This window comes from Marmota monax, unplaced genomic scaffold (assembly GCF_021218885.2).
Source record: "Marmota monax isolate L192 unplaced genomic scaffold, Marmota_monax_Labrador192_F-V1.1 WCK01_AAM20220418_F8-fsc00072, whole genome shotgun sequence".
Taxonomy (NCBI): Eukaryota; Metazoa; Chordata; class Mammalia; order Rodentia; family Sciuridae; genus Marmota; species Marmota monax.
The window spans coordinates 7,429,953-7,450,507 of NW_026692356.1; the positions used below are offsets into that span (position 1 = coordinate 7,429,953).

Here is a 20,555-nt window from a genome sequence, read left to right on the forward strand (position 1 = left end):
CTTTCAAATATATACTACTATTTTGTTTAATCATTGTAAAACAAGCTTTGGATAATTAAGAATGAAAAAACCAAAACTATGGGAATTTAGGTGACATCTCTAACATCATACTATTAGACAGTAACAAAAATCAGCCTTTTTGCCCTAATCACACATTCTGTCCTCTGTCTACAAAGTGTCTCTATAGGAGTTAGAAGGCTTTTGAACCACACTGTCTATTACAATCAGACCCATTTCCACAGAGTAGCTCAAATATCCACTATAAACAAATGGAGGTTGAAGAGATCAAGTATAAAATCTTTCCCAATCAATACACATGGAGTGATGTTGCCTTGATTAAATACCTATAGCAATTGGTCCTTGAATTATTCAATCTGATGATCACAATTTTTTATATCACATCTTCTATTTTGTCTTGAATTGGCAATACTTTATTTTTCATACTGTATTCTCTCTGAATATAGTTAATATTTTCTTTTTATATTTCTTTGTTTCATGGAGAGTTTCAAATATTTAATGATTTGCTGAAATTACCTTAACTCCTTGAAGCATGAAATATTTCATGGTTCATAGCAAGAGATGCTATGAGTCCCCCGACCACTTCCCACAATGCCATCCATCATTAGGCTAATGAATCCCAGTCTCCATAGCTGGAGCCATACAATGTCAATGCTTCAATGCATCAAAAACATTTGTTGTGTGTGTGTGTGTACTCTACAGTGCCCACAAAACTTATCTTATTTCCATTTTTTTAACTTCCCTTTTTTTTTTTTGGTGCTACTGGATTGAACCCAGGGCTTTGGTCAAGTGAGGCAGGCTGCCGCAGTCTGGCTGGGCACAAATCAAGAGCCACTGAAGCAGGAACAAACTTTATTTTTAAACTGCAGGAAAACACTTCACACAGCTCCCAGGGAATCCTCCCGAACACCACGAGGCTTGTCCAGGAACCCCCAGCCGGAAATATCTCTCCCGGAAATCCCTCCTCTTGCACTTCCCCAACCAATGGGAACTCTCGGGGAATCCCCGGAAATCCCCACGAGAACTTCAAAATAGTGCGAGAACTCAAAAGTTGTGGCAGAGGCAGATAGTAATGCCTTGCCTGTCAATCAGTACTGTTGGCAAAATGCCAGGGGCCATACAGACTCAGCCGTGGCTCTCAGCAGCAGGCAATTGACCTCTGAGCTACATCTCTAGTTCTTAGAATTTACCTTTATAAATACTTTATTACTAGATTGGATTTAGGGTTTGAATAAAATCCTGATACTATTAAGTATGGGGAAAACACCTAAAAAGAATCCTGGGACAATGTGGATTCATTCAACATGGTGGGTTTCACATCTAAAGCTTCCTGGATACTCAGGAAGCTCTGTGACTTAAAAAGTTCATTTCCATTTAATATTCTGGATCTTGCCAATAAAATATAATTAGTGCTGTAACTCAGAAACACCAGCTGGCTCATAAAATCTATGTATATTACATAAATTATATTCTTAAGTGAATAATTTAATTGTTTGATCAAGAAATTCAACACGGAATTTAAATTTCATTATTCATCTATATAATTTTCACATTGAGATTATTGTATATAGGAATATGGTCATATTCCAAAATAATACAAAGGAATGAAAAACAATGTTTTGAAACTATTCATGGAGACTGAATATGCAAACATAATGCTTTTTAACCAAAAGCTAAAAAATGCAATGAAAATACTTTTCTGGTCCTGAAGAGTTGCCTCCAAGACTCAATGATGACACATATACATCACTCATGACAGGTTCTCAAGTAATGCTCTCTTCACTACTATGAAAATGAAGTACATATACATACCACATAGGTGCTGACCGTCTCAGTCACCACACTTCGCACAGGGGCTTTGGAGCTTCCTGCTCCAGAGATGGCAGGGGATGAAGATGGCATCAGAGCTGGGCACGCTGTGGCTTGGGCGAGGAGTGGCAATGGTAGGGGCGTAGGACTCACATGCACAGGTACAGGGGCTGGGGTTGGTGGTGGGGTTTTAGGTCTATTCAGAGAAGGGGCTGGCTTAGCCTCGGGGGCTGGAACCACTTTGCTGATGACACTGTTGACAAAAGAGAAAATTAAAAGTCAAAATGGGATAATTAAATCAAACCACGTATTTTTAAAAATTATCACAAAGTAACTTTCTTCCTTTAGTAGCAAAATATGTTTTTAGGAGTCCAGAGACAGTTAAAGAACTCAGATTTCAAGGCCTTTATCAATTTACCTCAACTTGTTCAGACTGATTTTTATCTTCCAAAATTTCCCCCAATTATTTATTATTTAGATTTTTTTTTGTACACAATACACATGCCTTTTTCATCAAAATATAATGAGTGGATTATCGTTTCCTGTGGCTGAATCATACACCCTCTGTTGGCTTCAGGTTTGGCAATGTAACCCTTGTGGTCAGTGAAGGCAACTGTGAGTGACATGCCGCTTTGAGAACCTTCCTGGCCTTAAGTTTGCTTCAGACGAGTCTGCCTCTGTCCTCCTACAGTCACTCCTCCTCAGGTGTGTTTTTAAATTTTTGTCCTTTGTAATTCTGCCTTTGTACATACCAGAAACAATTCACAGTGTTATATTTGATGTGTTTTAAGGTATGTGGAAACAGCACTTCAGTATATTTATCCTTTGGTAACCAGTTTTTCCCACTTAGTTTTTAATATTTTTTAGTTGTAGTTGGACACAATATCTTTATTTATTTTTATGTGGTGCTGAGGATTGAACCCAGTGCCTCACATGTGCGAGGCAGGTACTCTACCACTGAGCTACAGCCCCAGTCCTCCCACTTAGTTTTTTAATTTTAATTTTTTGCAGTTCTGGGGAATCAAACCCAGGGATGCCCTTTTTAAATTTTGAGACAGGGCCTTGTTAAGTTGCCCAGGCTGGTCTTCAACTTGTGATCTTCTTGCCTCAGCTTCCTGAGCAGCTGGGATTGTAGGCATGCACTTTCACACCCAGCTAACTCTTACTCATGTCTCTTAATTAATCCATGTTGATATACATAGATCTATATGATTTATTTAAATTACTATATAATATTCCATGGTATGAAAAAGATGACTTTTTTTTTTTTTTGTCTACCATCCTACTAAAGGTAGAACATATGTATTTGTAAATGTTACATGTTAGCTTCTAATTATGCTTAAGAATTTTCCTAAGCTCTATTTCAAGAAATAAAGTTGCTGGGCCACAAACTGCCACTCCTCACCATCACCAAGCTGCTTTCTAAAATGACTGTAACACTGGGTGCAGTAGTGCATGCCTGTAATTCAAGCAACTCTGGAGGCTGAGGCAGGAGGATCACAAATTTGAGGCTAGTCTCAGTGACTCAGCAAGGCCCTAAGCAACTTACTGAGACCCTGTCTGAAAATAAAAAATAAAATGGGCTGGGGATGTGGCTCAGTAGTAAAGTGCTCCTGGGTTCAATCCCTAGTAACACACAAAACAACACAAAACAGGAATAACTATATCATGGACTGGTTATGTAGCTCAGTGGCAAAGCACCTGCTTAGCATGTGTAAAGCCCTGGGTTTCATCCCTCAACACCATAAAAATAGTCAAATAGTCAAACAAACAAAGCCACTGCACTGATCTCTCACTGTTATTCCACACTTAAGATATAGCGTTCCCCAAAAGTTCAGTGTGAGACGATCCAGGTATATTCAGAGCTGAAATGATTAGGTTATAAGAGCTGTAACTTGAGTATGGATTAAGCCACTGATATGGATTAACTGGGTGGTAACTGTAGGCAGACAGGATGTGGTTGGAGGAAGCAGACCACTGGGGGTGTGCCTTTAGGGTTTATATTTTGTTCCTGGTGAGTGGAGCTCTCTCTCTGCTTCCTATCATGAACTGGCTTTCTTCTGCCACATCCTTCTGCCATCATATGGGCCTTTGGGCCCAGAGCTATGAAGTCAGCCAACCATGGACTGAACCTCTGAAGCTGTGAGTCAAAATAAACTTTTCCTCTCCGCTAACTATAACAACTTCCAAGGCCCTGCTTTTTTTTTTTTTTTTTTTTAACAAAGTGAAAATAAACAGTTGCCTCAGAGGGATGTAGAGAGAACCTCAATATAGGTAAAGACTTCAAATATTAAATTATTCCAATAAGTCCACCATTATTTAAGCAAATAACCAATTACTAGAGCTGGAGGTGCAGCTCAGTGGTAGAGCATGTGACTGGCATGCTTGAGGCTCTGTGTTTAATCCTTAACATCCAAATAATACCACCACCAACAAAACCCTCAATTATTGCTGTCTAATTGCTTCTTGCTTGTTTCCTACAAGTATGATTACCTTCCTAATTTGGATGGGGCTAAGGTCTGTTTTGCAGGAGACACATGATAAATGCATCATATAATTAATAGTGAATATTTACTGAGCATTTACTATGTGCCCAGATTCTCTAACCACCAGAAAGCCAATTCTGGGCTAGGCACTGTGCAAAATGTTTACTTGCCTTACCTCATTTGATACTCATGATAAATGAGATAAGCTATAATTCTTTTTGTGCATATGAGAAACAAAGGCAGAGAGAGTACATAAATTTATATAGATTACTATGTGAAATAGGCAGGATTTAAATTAGGTTGTCTGACCTTAACAGCTATCCTATACTGCCTCTCAGTGCTTGCTAATGAGGTTTGCCTTACATACAAAATAGGAATGCAAAGTTATTGCTATGCATTTATGTCTAGAGGGGAGGAATTCTCTAAAATTCTAAAACACACTATTTCTGAATGCTGTTTTCCAAAATAGTTTAATACATGATTCTGGGATCAAAACTAAAGGGAAAAGCAAGAACCCAGAGAGATCAGAACAAATATTTCTGTCCTGAGGGAATTTACACATTAGGCAAATATAATTTTTGTTTTGATAAAGAAGATATATCAAAGCCCAGGACCTGTAAAAAGTAGAAAGTCTACCAGAAATCCTTACTCATATTAAGGGTGTCCAAAGGGCTATGAAACAAGGTGAGAATGAATCAGAATCTAAGGTACACCTCTGATGTTCTAGGATATTAATTTTAAAGTAATCTGGATTTATAATGCATAAAAGTACCCAGCACCAATCATCCTGAAAGGAATTTACTTAAAATATAGGCCTCATATTATTAATACATGTAAATATTTAAGAAAAAAAGCAACACATAAATAAAGAAAATCAGACACATATGGATGTGAGGAAACATAAGGGAGAACAAGGAGATATAACAGTCAGTAAACAGAGACTTATATAAAGACCACAGTTATTAGAATTAACAATTTTAAAACAACTCTGCTTAAATGTTAAGAAAAAAAAGTCGATGCTTGAAAACATCTGCAGGTGGCAGAAAGTTATGATGAGTGACCCAGCAAATTTGAAAAGGTCCACACAGACTTAGGAATGAAAAACTACAGTAACATATTTAAAACTCATTTGTAGATTTAAAAGTAGATTAGAAATAAAGACAGAATTATAAACTGAGTAGTAGAACAAAAGAAACTTTCTAGAGTATAACCCGGAGAAGCAAAGATAATACAACAGAAAGATCTAATTAGTACATGTTTGATCACACCTCTGCAGGAAAAATGGGACACAGACAAACGTTAACAAAGAATATCTAAACTTTTACAGGGGCTGGGGTTGTGGCTCAAGCGGTAGCGCGCTCGCCTGGCATGCGTGCGGCCCGGGTTCGATCCTCAGCACCACATACAAACAAAGATGTTGTGTCCGCAGAGAACTAAAGAATAAATATTAAAAATAAAAAAAAATAAAAAATAAAAAAAATAAACTTTTACAGAACTGATGAAAGATACTAATCTGCAGATTTAAGAAGCTCAACAAACCCCAGGCAAGGTAAATAAAATAAAATCTATATAAAGGCATAACAAAACTTAGCTATAAAACTTTACCAACCAGAAAAATCTGAATAGCGGTCAAGGGGGGAAAAATTACTGTGAAAGAACAAACAGATGATAGGTGACTTCTCAACCAGCCATAATGAAATCTATTAGACAGTGGAATAAAATCCCCTTCAATGTGCTAAAGAAAAATAAATTGTCTTTGAAAACGTATTACAGAAACCGGGGGGTGGGGGGGGTGGGGGGGGGCATTCTCAGGTAAACAAAAGCTAAGGATTTGCCACCTGAACTCCCTTACAAAGGAGAAGTCCTAAGTATTTTGGCCCTAAAATCTCTTTACATTCTTCAAAATTAAGAAGCTTTTAAAATGTGCACTGTACTTTTCAGTATTTGCTATATTAAACATTATGAAGAAATTTAAAAATATTTCTTTAGTAATTCATCTAAAAATAACAGTGCAGGGATGTAGTTCACTGAAAGTACTTGCCTCATGTGTGTGAGGCCCTGGTTTTGATCCCCAGGATTGCAACAATAAAAAATGAGACAGATAAAAAAGTAACAAAAATGAACCCATTACACATTAACAAATAACATCTTATTTTTGTTATGTATGAAAATTACTATATTTTCAAGGAGAAAAAATTTTGTGAAGACTGGAAATGTTGTATATTTTTGCAAATCTCCTTTAGTGCATGCATATATAAATGGAAAAAGGAGGAGTATTTTAAAATCCTTTTCAGATAATAGCGTAAATTCATTTCTGATACCTCACTAAAATGCAACAAGTGGTAATATTTTTAAAGTCAGTTGCAATTTGAAATCACATAACAAGCCTCTCATATTCAGTTACACTAAAATTCATTCATCTGTCCAGCAATTTGAGATGGGGTCTCCCCAGATGTCCAGGTTGGACTTGAACTCCTGGGCTGAAGTGATCCTCCCCCCTCACAGTTTCCTACTTAGCTAAGACTACAAGCATGAGCTACCATACCCAGTTTTGCCTACTACTTTGGATATATCATTTTAAAAAAATTGTTGATGAACTTTTTTTATTAATTTATATGTAGTGCTGAGAATTGAACCCAGTACCTCACACATGCCAGGCAAGTGCTCTACCACTGAGCTACGACTCCAGCCCACCACTTTGGATATATCATTTGCCCACTAATAATTATATAACAACAAAAAGAGATACAAGAGAGACAACAGGATTGATACATACACACACACACACACACACACTCAGTTAGTGCATTTTAACGATACAGAATAAAGGCATATTTGTACATGCAAATAATATACTTTCATCATATCCATGCTCATTTCCCATTTTGTTTTGACTTTATTTTTTGTTAGCTATTGTGCTGGAAAATGTTTGTTGGAGTAAAGACTGAACCTGTTGCGTAAAATAACATATTCATGTGCTCTAATGACAGCAGTCATCTGAAAGTGAGAATCAGCTCAATTATGAGTTGTAAGGTGATATATATATATATATATATATATATATATAAACTAGGGGGGAAAACCCTCAAATTACATAAATTACATTCTCAAAAGACATAAATCCAAGAAAGTTAAGGTTAGGTGAAGCAAAACAATAAGAAGACCCCCCAAACTAAGCAAATGAAGATGTTTTTAATCTTGGGGTAGGAAAAGATTATGTAAGCACCTCATAGCAAGCAAAAACCATAAAGGTTTTTTAAGTCATAGGTTTTTCAAAAACTGACTTGATGGATGTGTAACTGATGTAATTCTGCAATCTGTATATGGGGTAAAAATGGGAGTTCATAACCCACTTGAATCAAAGTGTGAAATATGATATATCAAGAAATTTGTAATGTTTTGAACAACCAACAATAAAAAATAAAAAAAAAAAAAAAGAAATCATTGGGGCTACAGTTAAGTATGAATTAGTGTTTAAGGTGCACAATGATAAAATGATGATTAAACTTACTATAAAGTTACTAAAAGCACATTTTAGAAAAACATTTACTAATATGGAATAATACCAATGCTAAAGAGACAAAACTATGTGCAACAGAATTTTCATTTTTCATTGCTTATTTGGCATTAAAAAAATGACAAGAAAGAACCTGAAACATCAGCCTTTATTATTATCTCTGTGTGGTATAATTGGTGACTTATTATGATTATTGTTATTATAACTTTTCAAATTTTCTAAAGTGAAACGTGAAGATTTTAAAATCAAACTCAGCTATTAAAAATAATTTCCAATATAAAAAAAAAACTGACTTGAATGTACAACTGTTTTATATGGCATAAAATACCATAAGCAAAGTTAAAAGGAAAAAAAAAAGAAGAAAATCATCTGCAAAATATATGATAAAGGGTTTAATTCTTACTTATATAAAGAATTCTTAAAACAAAAACAAAAACAAAAACAAAACAGCAGCAACAACAACAAAACCCAAAACCTAACATTCAAACATGAACAAAGGGGCAAAGGTAAAATAAAATTAAAAACAAACAAAAACAAAACAAAACAAAAAAAACTAGCAATAGGCAGGAAAATATGTTTTGTATGGTAATCAAATACACGAATACAACAATAAAATGCCTTTAAAAAATAAAGATAAAAAAAAAATAGAACAACACTTGGTGCTGTCAAACTGGGGGAATTCGAAGGTGGTTGGATAGAATTTCTGAATGATTATGACACTTTAAAAATGTATAAGCTCTTTCTTTTTTGTGTACAGGGAACTGAACTCAGGGGCACTTGACCACTGAGCCACATCCCCAACCCTATTTTATATTTTATTTAGAGACAGGGTCTCACTGAGTTGCTTAGTGCCTTGCTTTTGCTAAGGCTGGCTTTGAACTCATGATCCTGCTGTCTCAGCCTCCGAAGCCACTGAGATTACAGGTGAGTGCTACCATACCTGGCAAAAATGTATAAGCGCTTGACCAACAATTCCACTTATAGAAATTTATCCTGAGGAAATAATTAGATAATTATGCAAAGACACAGGATAAACAGTAACATTTGTAACTCAGTTTATTACTGCAAAATAATAATAATAAAAAATTAAAATGACTGTAATCTAAAATACCCTTAAACAGAGTATTGGGTAAACACTATGTCCAAAATGGCATCTTGTTATTTGAAGTGGTGACACATGCACACACACACACACACAAAGAAAATATACACACACACATGCACATACATACACATGCATATGATATGTTAATCCAAAAAAAAGAGTTGTAGATAATATGTATAATAGAATATAAATTTTATAAGGAAAAAAAAGCAAACAAGAATGAGCATAAAATCCCTAAGCTAAATAAAATGGCTGTACAATTCAGTATACCTAAATTGATGGTATCCTCATTAATAGCAATCAAAAACAAAAGGGTCAAGGGAGGGACAGAGAAAGAGAATACATGTAACAATGCCATTGTTTTTACATAATTAAAATACACTTGAACAGGCCTTAGATATTGCTGTGGGTTGGGTGTGGTCTGTCCCAGAAAGTTCATGTGTTCTGTGCTGGGTCCTGGGTATGATATGGGAAGTGGTGTAGTCTTTAAGGGGGGTGTTATACATTCATATAGAGTTCTCATTCAAGTGTGAGTAATAAAAGGAAAAAACTGAAGAGGGTGATCAGTGTTGATAAGCCAAACTATCCCTTTTCAAGGGATTCATTGTATAATACAGGCACTAAAGTGAGCCATATTTCTTAACGCTTGATGTTTAAGAGAAAGTTCACTAGCGATTGAACTATTTTGATTTTAGTTTCTCAGTGACTTGTGGTAATTGAACATAATTTTAAAGGCAATCTTTTAATTATTTCTTTATTAGTACTATAGAAAAATGTGTAGCACTATAACATAATACAGTTTCTCACCCTTGGTGAGAAAAGCTATCAACACTTAATCTAACTATTGTAAATATAATTTTGGCTTCCAACTGGCCGTCTCCAGTGCCACTTTTTATTGTTTCATACTTGTAGAGGGTGTTTTGCTTCTATAAAGTTTCTCCCTGAAGTATCACTTTTTCCCTGCTATTTACTTGCACAGCAAATCTCCTCCAGAGCTTTCTGTTGAATGTACAGTGCCTCACAGAGAAAGCAATGCCGCCCACAGCTGTGTCCCACAATGGCGCCATGCTGCTAACATTACATCTTTTGGAGGATTTGGTCACAGTACCCTAACTGCTATAAACACTGGGGTTATTCATACCGATGTGCACAAGGAGGGACTTCAGGCAGGATTTCTTTACCTGTTTCCCCACCACAAAACAGTGAAACAAATAGAATGGGTCATGAGCTGCTTGGCCTGTAATGCAAACTCACAGCTTGACAAGTCAATAAAGAGCCAATCCTGGCCTCCCCAGCCCCATAGAGCCTCCAAGGTTAGAGGCAAACACAATTTGGATATGTTCTGCACAGGGAGTTTAATGATCCTCATTATTCAGCTATTGTGGGCAAACACTATGAAACCAGTAATCTAAATTATCAAAGTCCAAATAACTGGCTACTAAACTGCACATGAAGTTCAAAAGTTCCCTCACAAAGGCTTACTTATTACCCCTAAAAGTGAACAGCCATTTTTAAATGGTAATAAAATGATACTATAGGTAAAAACTATGGTAATCATGTCCATGAATTTTACATAATCCTCTGAATAGGGAAATCTTTCAATAGAGAAAAACTACACTGATTAAAAAAAAGTTCCTTACATCATAACTTACTTTTCTAAGATCACATTTTTTTTAATCACTCTCTGAAATACCATCTGCGTTTAGAACAGATTCCCATGATGTATTTTAAACTAACCCTTTCTCACAACAAATGGAAGAAAGAAAAAAAAATCACTTGAGATTTCACAAGTCATATTACTATTGGTCAGTCTTCTTCTAAGCCCAGAAATACAAAGCACCCAAGTTAGGAAGTCAGCCTCTGGCCTTCACACCCTCACAGACTGAATAGATGGACAGGTACTGTGAAGATGACTCTATGTGACATCCAGGACTAGGCCACAGAGTGCACTGCAGTTTCAACCTTGCTCCCTTTTGCATCACTTGCTCTGGGGGAGCCAGTTTCCAGGTTGTGAGGATGCTGAAAGCTGCCTCATGGAGAAATCCACAAGGCCTTGTGCTCGCAGCTCCGTACATGAACTGGAGCACATTGTCCAGCCTCGCTGAGGCCTTCAGGTGACTGCAGTCCCAGCAAGCAACTGGACCAGAAATCTTAGCCAGAATCACTCAACTCCCTGAAGAAATTAGGAAGTAACACCTATTGCTTTAAATTGCTAAGTTTTGGGATCATTTGTTATATAAAAATTGAAAACTAATGTACCAATTATTCACTCTCTCTAACTTAGGTATATAAACAAGTATTCAAAATTTGGGAGAAATTATAATTTCAAGTATCAGTAGTTAAGATGCCAAACTGTAACACAGTCATTTCCATATTTCATATTGATCAAATATACAAAAACAATTATGAGAATCAGTTTTATGTTGATTTTTCAAATCAATCATTATTCCTCATTCTTCTTGATCCTCACAGCTCAAATTTTAACATTCATATAATTATAATACAACTATAAATGGATTTAATTCCTCAAGCTCATGGTTTGCCTCTTGAATATTTACATCATCTCATAAAATGGATATTTTATCTTGTCATAGCCCAAGTACACATCAAGTAGCAAACATTTTATCTTTTAATGCAGGCATGACCTATTTGAAAAATGAAACAAATTGCATGAAGTAATTAGAGAAAAACAGACATTATAGAATCTTCATTTCCAAGGGAGAGGCCCAAATTATTTTACTATTGTCAAATATTCAAAATCTGTAAAATATCTTAAAAGGGCATGAATACTCATACAAGCAATGTATAAGGCCCATTTCCTCATATTTGCAAAGATACATATATGAACAGTAATAATAATTAAAATAAAAGAAATTGAAATGGCAATCTAAGGTAAGGAATGTAATAGGTATAGGGAAAGCCAGACTTTTCTAGATGTATCTTGTCACAGATTTCAACTTTGGAATCAGGTAAATGATTTATATATTCAGAAAACTGAATTTTTAGAAATTGCCTTTGAATTGAAAATAAACTGAAATGAATAAACCTCAATGTATATATAGCATGATGAAAAACAAAATAATTTCAGGTGACTTTAGAAGGACAGTGTTTTGTTCACACATCCAAAGCAGAATTTATTTTAAGGTGGAACTCTGAAAATCTTACTGTAACTTCATTCAATGGTCCTGTTTATTAGGAGTAATAATGGCATTATTACAGTCAGACTACTTTATACTGCTCTTATAAAATAAATAATAATTATGATAATGTTGCTAACATACAAGATTTCTAATGTAGCCAGGCGAAGTGGCATATGCCTGTAATCCCAGCAGTTCGGGAGGCTGAGATAGGAGATCATGAGTTCAAAGCCAGCCTCAGCAAAAGTGAGGCACTAAGCAACTCAGTGAGACCCTGTCTCTAAATAAAATACAAAATAGAGCTGGGGATACTATGGCTCAGTAGCCAAGTGCCCCTGAGTTCAGTCCCTGGTACAAAAAAAAAAAAAAAAAAAAGATTTCTAATGTAAAAGAAGCAGAATTAAATTCAAAAAAATAACAATAATGTTAAATCTGAACTAGAAATAATACAAAGTAATCATTTTTTCTTTTATTTTCAAATGTACCTATTTGGCAGATCTGACCCTCATAAAGGCTTAGAAGTAATGGTATTCCTGTAGCAATGGGAATGTATATATAGGACCAGATCATGATTCCTAAAAACATTTCCCAATACCTGGAATCAATGTTCCTTGAAGGTATGGCTAATTTCAGGTCTATGGAAATACATTAAAAGACAAACTTAGGGACTGGGGCTCAGTAGAAGAGCACATGAAGGAGTTACCATTGGTCAAGATGAGACAATTAGAACATGAAAAAATGAATGAAGGAGAAAAAAAGAAGAGAGGGATGCAAGAGAAGAGGGGAAAGGGGAAAGGAGAGACAAACCCTACTAATACCCAGTGATCACTTGATCATCACTAGAGGTAAAGATGGTATTAACTCCATTAACTCCTATCTTTGAAGAGTGGCCAGTAAAAAGAAGTAAACATTTATCCTGCCTCTCCCGGATGAGATATATTTTAGAGTAACCCAAATTTCCTAGTTTATGAAGAAAATATACCTTTATTGAAGGATTTTATTTAATAAGTGTGAGAGGATAAAAAAGGTTACCATTTCCCAATGCCTAAAGAAATGACTGATTAAGCATCGCTTAAGGGTATGATACACAGAAATGTTTACTGATATGATGTAATAAGAATAAAGCATCAAAATTAGCTTGTGAAAAGAAAAAAAAAAACTTGAATCTAATCAAGTCTTTAGGCTAAATGCCCATTACAGGGATAGAATAAAAATTTAAATTCTGTTATAAGGAAGTAAACTGCCACCCATGGTGGCACAAGCCTGTAATCCCAGTGACTCAGGAGGCTGAGGCAGGAGGATTACAAATTCAAAGCCAGCCTCAGTGACTTAGTGAGGACTAAAGCAACTTTATGAGACTCTGTCTCAAAACAAAAAGGGCTAGGGATATGGCTCAGTGGTTAAGCTAACCCAGTACAAAAAGAAAAAACAAAAAGGATGTAAACAGACAAAATCAGAAACTTAAATACTGTACTGTATAAATGATCTGGTTTCTTTATCAAGTCAACTGGAGAGCAAAAAAGAGGAAGAGGGAGAAATGTGGAGTAGAAATAATAACTCTAGATCAAAAGTACTAAAGAGGTGTTAAATCAAAACAATTTTTGAAAAAAAAAAGAATTTTTGAGACAAATGGAGAAATCTGAATATGGACTCTGTATTAGATAATAGCAAGGAAGATATCTATGTATTATGGGATAATAACATTGTGATTACATAAGAAAACAGCTTTTTTTTTTATTCTTTGTGGTAATTGGGATTGAATCCAGAGATGCTTTAACCACTGAACTCTGAACATCCCCATCCTTTTTCTTTTAAAGAGAGAGAAAGAGAGACAGAGAAGAGAGAAGAGAGAGAAGAGAGAGACGAGAGAGAGAGAGAGAGAGAGAGAGAGAGAGAGAGAGAGAGAGAATTTTTTAATATTTATTTTTCAGTTTTCGGCAGACACAACATCTTTGTTTGTATGTGGTGCTGAGGATTGAACCCAGGCTGCACGCGTGCCAGGCGAGCGCGCTACTGCTTGAGCCACATCCCCAGCCCCAATATGGGAAAACTCTTAAAAATTTCCTTCAAAAAGCTTGTTAATATTACCAACAAAATCTATATACATTGAAAATTCAAACTCAAGAATATTAAATTTGACTAAGCAACTTCTCTCTAATACCATATTTCACACTTGACAGGAAATTTAAAACAGCACAACTTTTGTGGAAAGAATCACAATAGCAGATGGTTCACACAGCACCATGAAAAAAAAAATATATATATTTAATTTAATGGCTTTAATATTTAGCATACCAGAAAAATCTAAACAAAATAGAATAAAGAACTTACAAATTAAATCTCTACACTGTAGAACAGGCACCTGCTGTGCTGGCCTATTTCTATGCAGCACCCATTGGCCCTTCTTCCTCCGGCCCTCCCCCTTCTCCTTTTAGTCCATTTGGTTGGGATAGGCTTTACTCTGCCAGACACATGAACCAGGCCAATTAGAGCATCAGACTCCATGACTACAGTGATTGTTCGGGGCTGGACACATGATATTAGCTGGGTCACTGAGAGGCTGCTCTGGGACTTCTGGGCCTATTTCCACTGGGTTGAAATACTGGTGGAATATGTGCTTGAAATTGCAACAGGTACCAAGTGGGGCAAAGCGAAGCTCAATGCTCAATATCACATATTCTACAAAGTGTCTAGAAAAACTGTATACTAACTAATGTAAGCAACAAATAGAATTCTGATCTTTAAAAATTTTTTTTCTAGATAAATTTTTTACTGTGCTATTCATCTAAAAATACTTTTTGTGTTGAGGATATGGCTTAGTGGTAAAGTGCTTGCCTAGCATGCATGAGGCTCTGAGTTTGATTCCCAGCACTGCAAATTGCAAAAACAACAACACAACCTCCAAACAAAACCAATAAATAAACTTTAAAGTGTAGAGCATAAAACAGCATACCATTCCTGAAATTCACAGGAGCGTGCATGAGACTCTGGGTTCAATCTCTCAATCTCTCTCTCTCTCTCTCTCTCTCACACACACACACGAACTTATATAGATAAAAAGTTTTTTTAAAAGAGTACTATCTAAAGTACCAGATAAAAATGCTTACTTGGTAACATTGATTTAATAGTGGCAACAAAAATATATTGGCCTTAGAAACATGAATTCACTATATTTATCATGTCCGTTTCCCAGATTAATTTGATACATGAATTCTAAAGTACAGACATTATTGCAAAGAAACAAATTATCTGTAGCATTATATTTTACATAAGTAAGGCACTCAGTGAAGAAAAATCCAGCTAAGATGGTGACAGAGCCAAGGACCTATGTATTTCAGAAGATATTTGGGAACAGTCTATTTGGGAATATGATTACTTAACCATATCAACTATTCTTAAACAAAAGCTTCAAGCAGAGAAGAAAGGATTTTCTATAAAATGCACTCACACATCTATGTGTGAATGGATCTCGCTTTTCATTTAAAATTATTATTAGTTTCCCAAAAGTTTAGAATGATCAGATTTAATCAAATTCTTTCAACATATAGGGTAAGTAGAAATTGGGATGGAGAAGTGAGCTTGTTGCTATGACTAACCTGATCATGTGGTTCAGAAGCTTTTTGTGCTTTTTTGGAATTGGTGAGAGGAATTTTGAGATGCTTAGCAGAACAAGCTGGAAATACGTTAGATTGTAGAACTTAGTGGCTAATTCTGGTGAGAGCTCAAAGATTAGAATGCCAATAGGACTGTGGACAGTGAAGACCAGGCTCAAGAAGGTTCAGAGAAGGAGGACTCTATTGGAATTTGGAGTAGAGGTTATTCATGTTATGTTCTGGCTGAGAAGTTGTCTACATTTTGCCCATGTCCTGAGAGTTTCTCTGAAGCTGATTTTAAAAGCGATGAACTTCTTAACCCAATAGAAGAAATGTCTAGGCAGCATAACATTCAGGTGGTGGCATGGATATTGTTGATGGCTTTTAGCCAAATTTATTATGATAATTAGGAGCAGAAAGATTTGAAAAATTTGGACTGGAAAGGTAGGAGTAAAATTTGGGTTAAGGAAGTTGCCATTGTTAAAGACATTATGCCTCTAAAGAAATGCTAGATTTTGCCCAGAGACAATAAGAAAGATGGCTTGAGGGCATCTCAGGAGCTGGCAAGACCACATCCATTTCAGGCTCAAGGGAATAAAAGTGAAAATTCTGTTCAGAAGAGACCAGTGGGGGATCCTTCTTGCACAGGGGGCCTAGGAAGTTTTCTTAACATGCTCAGCCACCGAGGCACTCAGAGGCTACTGCAGCAAGGGTTCCTGGAGGCTTGGCTACTGCTCGAGATGGTGGCAGACCATCTGGTGCTGGTTCTGCAGGAATCCAGGACGCTGGAGTCTGAGGGTCATGGAAGCTTCCACCAAGATTTCAAAGAAAGGCCTTGGAAGCCAGGCAAAGTTCAGCAGGGTCAGACTCCCTGTGGGCTCTCCCTGAGAAGGCAAGCTGTAAAGATTTGAGGAAGCAGAAGCCGCAATGGAGAACCCCAAGATTAAGAAATGCCAGTAATGTGGGATATTGTCCTAGGAAAGCTACAGGAATTGAACAGAGATAAGCCAATAAAAAGGCCACTTGGGCTGCAACCAACAAGGCCACAGGGGCAGAGCTACACAAGCTCTTGAGAGGACATCATGCCATGTGCTCCACATTCTGAAAAAAGGCTACAGGACTTGTTTGCCCAGCTGGATTTTGGTCTTGCTTTGGTCCCATCCCTTTTTTTCTATATGCCTAGTTTTGTGAATGGAAATGTTTGCTCTGTATCATTACATATTGGATATTTGTAAATTAATTTTAAAGGAGCTCACAATGAGAGATTGCCTTGAGCCTCAGAGAAGACTTTGGACTTGAACTGTCAGAAATCTTGCAACTGTTGAGACTGTAGGGTACTCTTAGGAATAGACTAAATATATTTTGCATTGTCAGATGAGTGTAAGCTTTTGGGGGCCAGGGTAGAATGTTATTGTTTGGATGTGAGGTGTTCCCCAAAAGCTCACATGTGAGACAATGCAAGAAGGTTCGAAAGAGAAATTATTAGCTTATAACCTTAAGGTCATTAGTGAATTAATCCCTGATGGGATTAACTGGGTGGTGACTGGAAGCAGGTGGCTAGAGGAAGTGGCTCATTAGGGGTGTGACTTTGGGGTATATATTTTATATCTGGAGAGTGGAGACACTCTGCTTCCTGATCAACAGATGAGCTGCTTTCCTCCACTCTACCCTTCGGCTATGATGTTCTGCCCACCATGAGTCCTGAGCAATGGAGTCTGCTGTCTATGGATTGAGACCTCTAAAACTGTGAGCCCTCAAATAAACTCCTCCTCCCCTACAATTTATTCTGGTTGGGTCCTTTAGTCACAGCAGTGAAAAAGTTGACTAAATCATAGGGTCATTTAATTCTCATTTTCTGTTGATGGGAATTTTTTTGTTGTTGTTAGAGCTTTATAGTTCTTTGTTGTAGGGTTCATCCCGACAAACTCATACATGCAAGGAAACTAATTTCAGTTTATGATCCTCCCCTTTCCCTTCTGTTCTCCTTCCCACTCCCCTTCTCCTTCCTCTACTAGACTTCCTTTCATTCATCTATTAGTTTATATTTGATTGGTTCTTTGTGTTATCTATCCTTCTCTCCTCCTTTCCTTTATTTAACTCTAGTTTCCACATATGAGAGAAAATATTTGATCTTTGATTTTCTTAGTCTGGCTTACTTCTCTTAGCATGATACTCTCCATTTGCATCAACTCACTGGCAAATGCCATAATTTCATTCTTTATTATGGCAGAGTAGAACACCATTGTACATATATACCACAATTTCTTAGTCCATTCATCTATCGATAGGCACCTGGGTTGATTTTATAATTTAGCTATTGTGAATTGTACTGCTATAATCATTGAAGTGGCTGTATCACTATAATATGCCAATTTTAGGCCTTTTTGGAAAAATACCAAGGAGTGGGATAGATGAGGGTTTGGTGGTTCTTATCCCTAGTTTTTTTTAGGAATCTCCATTGATTTCTAGAGTGGCTATACTAATCTGCAGTCTGTTGGGAATTTTAATGGGTATAGCCTTTGGGATGATAATTTGGTACAATAATCTCTTAAAATTTTTAAATTTCTTTGACCTACAACATTTGAAAAAGCAAAATCCATATGAGAACGTTCTTGATTTGTTATAGCAAAATCTGGAAGAACTCACATATCTCCAAATTGGGGACTAAAAGGATAAATAAATTATTATACAACAGTAAAAATGAAATACCATGTCATACAGACATGGGAAAATGTCCATGAGCTATTGTTAGTCAGAAAGGAGACAAGCTAAAGAACACTATATGAAAGGGAATCCCAATTTGCTGTCCCAAAAATTATCGAAATGCACACTGAACAGTTAGCAGTGATTATCTTGAGGAAAGGGTGTATTTTTTGGGGGGGAACCTTTGCTTTTTAAGTAACACATTTCCAAGTAGTTAATTTTTTACCCCTGAAAAATGACTATGCCATTATTTTTGTAAACAGGTAAAAAAGCAAACTTAAAAACAAAGCCAAGTACTTCCACATTTAGTAACACTTATTTAAAATGTTTTTTAAAAGCCCCTTTGTTTTTTAAACCAGATTTTATCAAACGAATACAAAGGAATTTTTACAAAAGTAAACACTCACAGTCAGTATTAAAAGAAGAAAAATAAATAGCTAACATTTATTGAAGGTCTATTATATCCTAATCAGGTTTTTCAGGTTTTGTTTCCCATTTGTATAATCCTCATTTATTAAAATTCTAGCTACTGCTGGGTGTAGTAATGCATGCTTGTAGTCCCAGATATTTAGGAGGCTGAGGCAGGAGGGTCTGAGTTCTGGCCAGCTGAGGTAACAGAGACCCTGTCTCTTATTTTTTTGGGAAAAAAAAATCCTAGCTATATATAGCCTCCCTGATCCTCCCCCCCCCCGCCCCCCAGCTAAAACCACATTTGCTTGGGATGAGGTACAGAATCCCATGAATAAGGCTATGGACATTTAGTACTGCTGGACCATTTGGGTCTAGAAAAGGAGTGACTCCAATATGAAGACATTGAGTGGAAATTATAAGGTGCCGAGGTTTCAAATGAAGACCCAAGGACAGGGTCTTTTCTCACTCCTCTGTTTTGTTCAGTTTGAGAAATTTTGGAGCTAGGAAGATATTCATATCCTATTTTTCAAGATGTCCAGTCTGGTATTACAACATAAAACCTCTAGTCCTATTAGTTAGATAGCCTTTGCCTTCTTTCAAGATCCCCAAAAGCCTACCAAGGGCTTGAAAATGTAGCACTGGTCTTATCATCAACATGTAAGAAGCATTAGAAGAACCAGCTTGGAAGACTTAATAGGGTGCACAGTTTTGGATATGATATATTTAAAGTGCCACTGTTCACCTGTGCAAAACTTTCTAGAAGGTAACTGGGCATATTAGTATGAATTATAGGGGGGAAATCTGAGCTGGAAATAAAGATTTGGGAATTAAAAAAAAACTAAGTAGGCTAGAGGCAAGAAAGGAAAAACGGTAAAGAAAAACAGCCTATGAAAGAAAAATAAAAAGGGATGTGAGAGAAGGAGAGATTCAGACAAGTGTAGACTCAAAAACAACAAAATGTCTCAGAAAGGGCTCAGGGGAAGCAGGATCTAATACAGCATAAAGGATCAATACTATACTAAAGGCTGTGGCATGTTCTCTGCATTTCAGAATTGGGATGTATTTGATGATTTTAATAAGAAGTTAACAGAAAAGTTTCTTGGGCAAAGAACAGAATGCAATATGCTTCCAAAACTGGAAGAAGGTGCATCTAAAGATTTAGTTTTAAGAAGCCAGAAATAAGTTTTATAGCTTCTTTCTCATGTACAGGAAAGGCTTGGCGAAGATGAGAAGGATTAAGGTGGAAGAATATAAGGCTGAAGGAAAGATTTGAGGGAAAGGAAGAGAGGAAAATACTGAGGAAAGCAGATAAGAAAGGGAGGGAAGCTCCACAGCATGTACAAAAGGTGGAATGAAAGAGGCTAAAGGGAGATTGGATTTGGAATCAAGGAGGGACGTTGCAGAGCCTGTGGGATAAGCTTTGAGGGTACATTCAGCTCCAGAACCCCAAAGTACATATCCAATAGCCCAGGAGAATGTGGCTACGTGTTTCCAGGTGCTGAGACCTTCCTTGGCTGTGATGATAAGAAAAAGGTTGCCGAAACTGTAAATCGGAGATGTCCTGCAGTGACACAAGATCCACTCTCTAAGCTACAGAGGTGGGCACGGGAGAAGAAGAAACATTACCACTCGTCTAGTCTTTCCGTGAGTATCTGAATCCACCAGAGGCCCATAAAGTGACAGCAAAGAAGAGAACATGGAAAATTTAAATTTTCTTTGTGATTAAGTGTTTCCTCAGTAGGCACATGTTCTTTATAAACGCCAGAAGTGTGAGTA

At 36.6% G+C, this 20,555-nt stretch overlaps 1 protein-coding gene across 1 annotated transcript in view; it reads right to left on the reverse strand.

Moving 5' to 3' along the window:
* Taf3 (TATA-box binding protein associated factor 3) overlaps positions 1-20,555 on the reverse strand; it is a 167,575-nt gene that overhangs the window by 4,978 nt on the left and 142,042 nt on the right. The window contains exon 5 of the mRNA XM_046442357.2: positions 1,831-2,080. Coding sequence (XP_046298313.1) covers positions 1,831-2,080 — 250 coding nt within the window. The remainder of the gene's footprint in view (positions 1-1,830; positions 2,081-20,555) is intronic.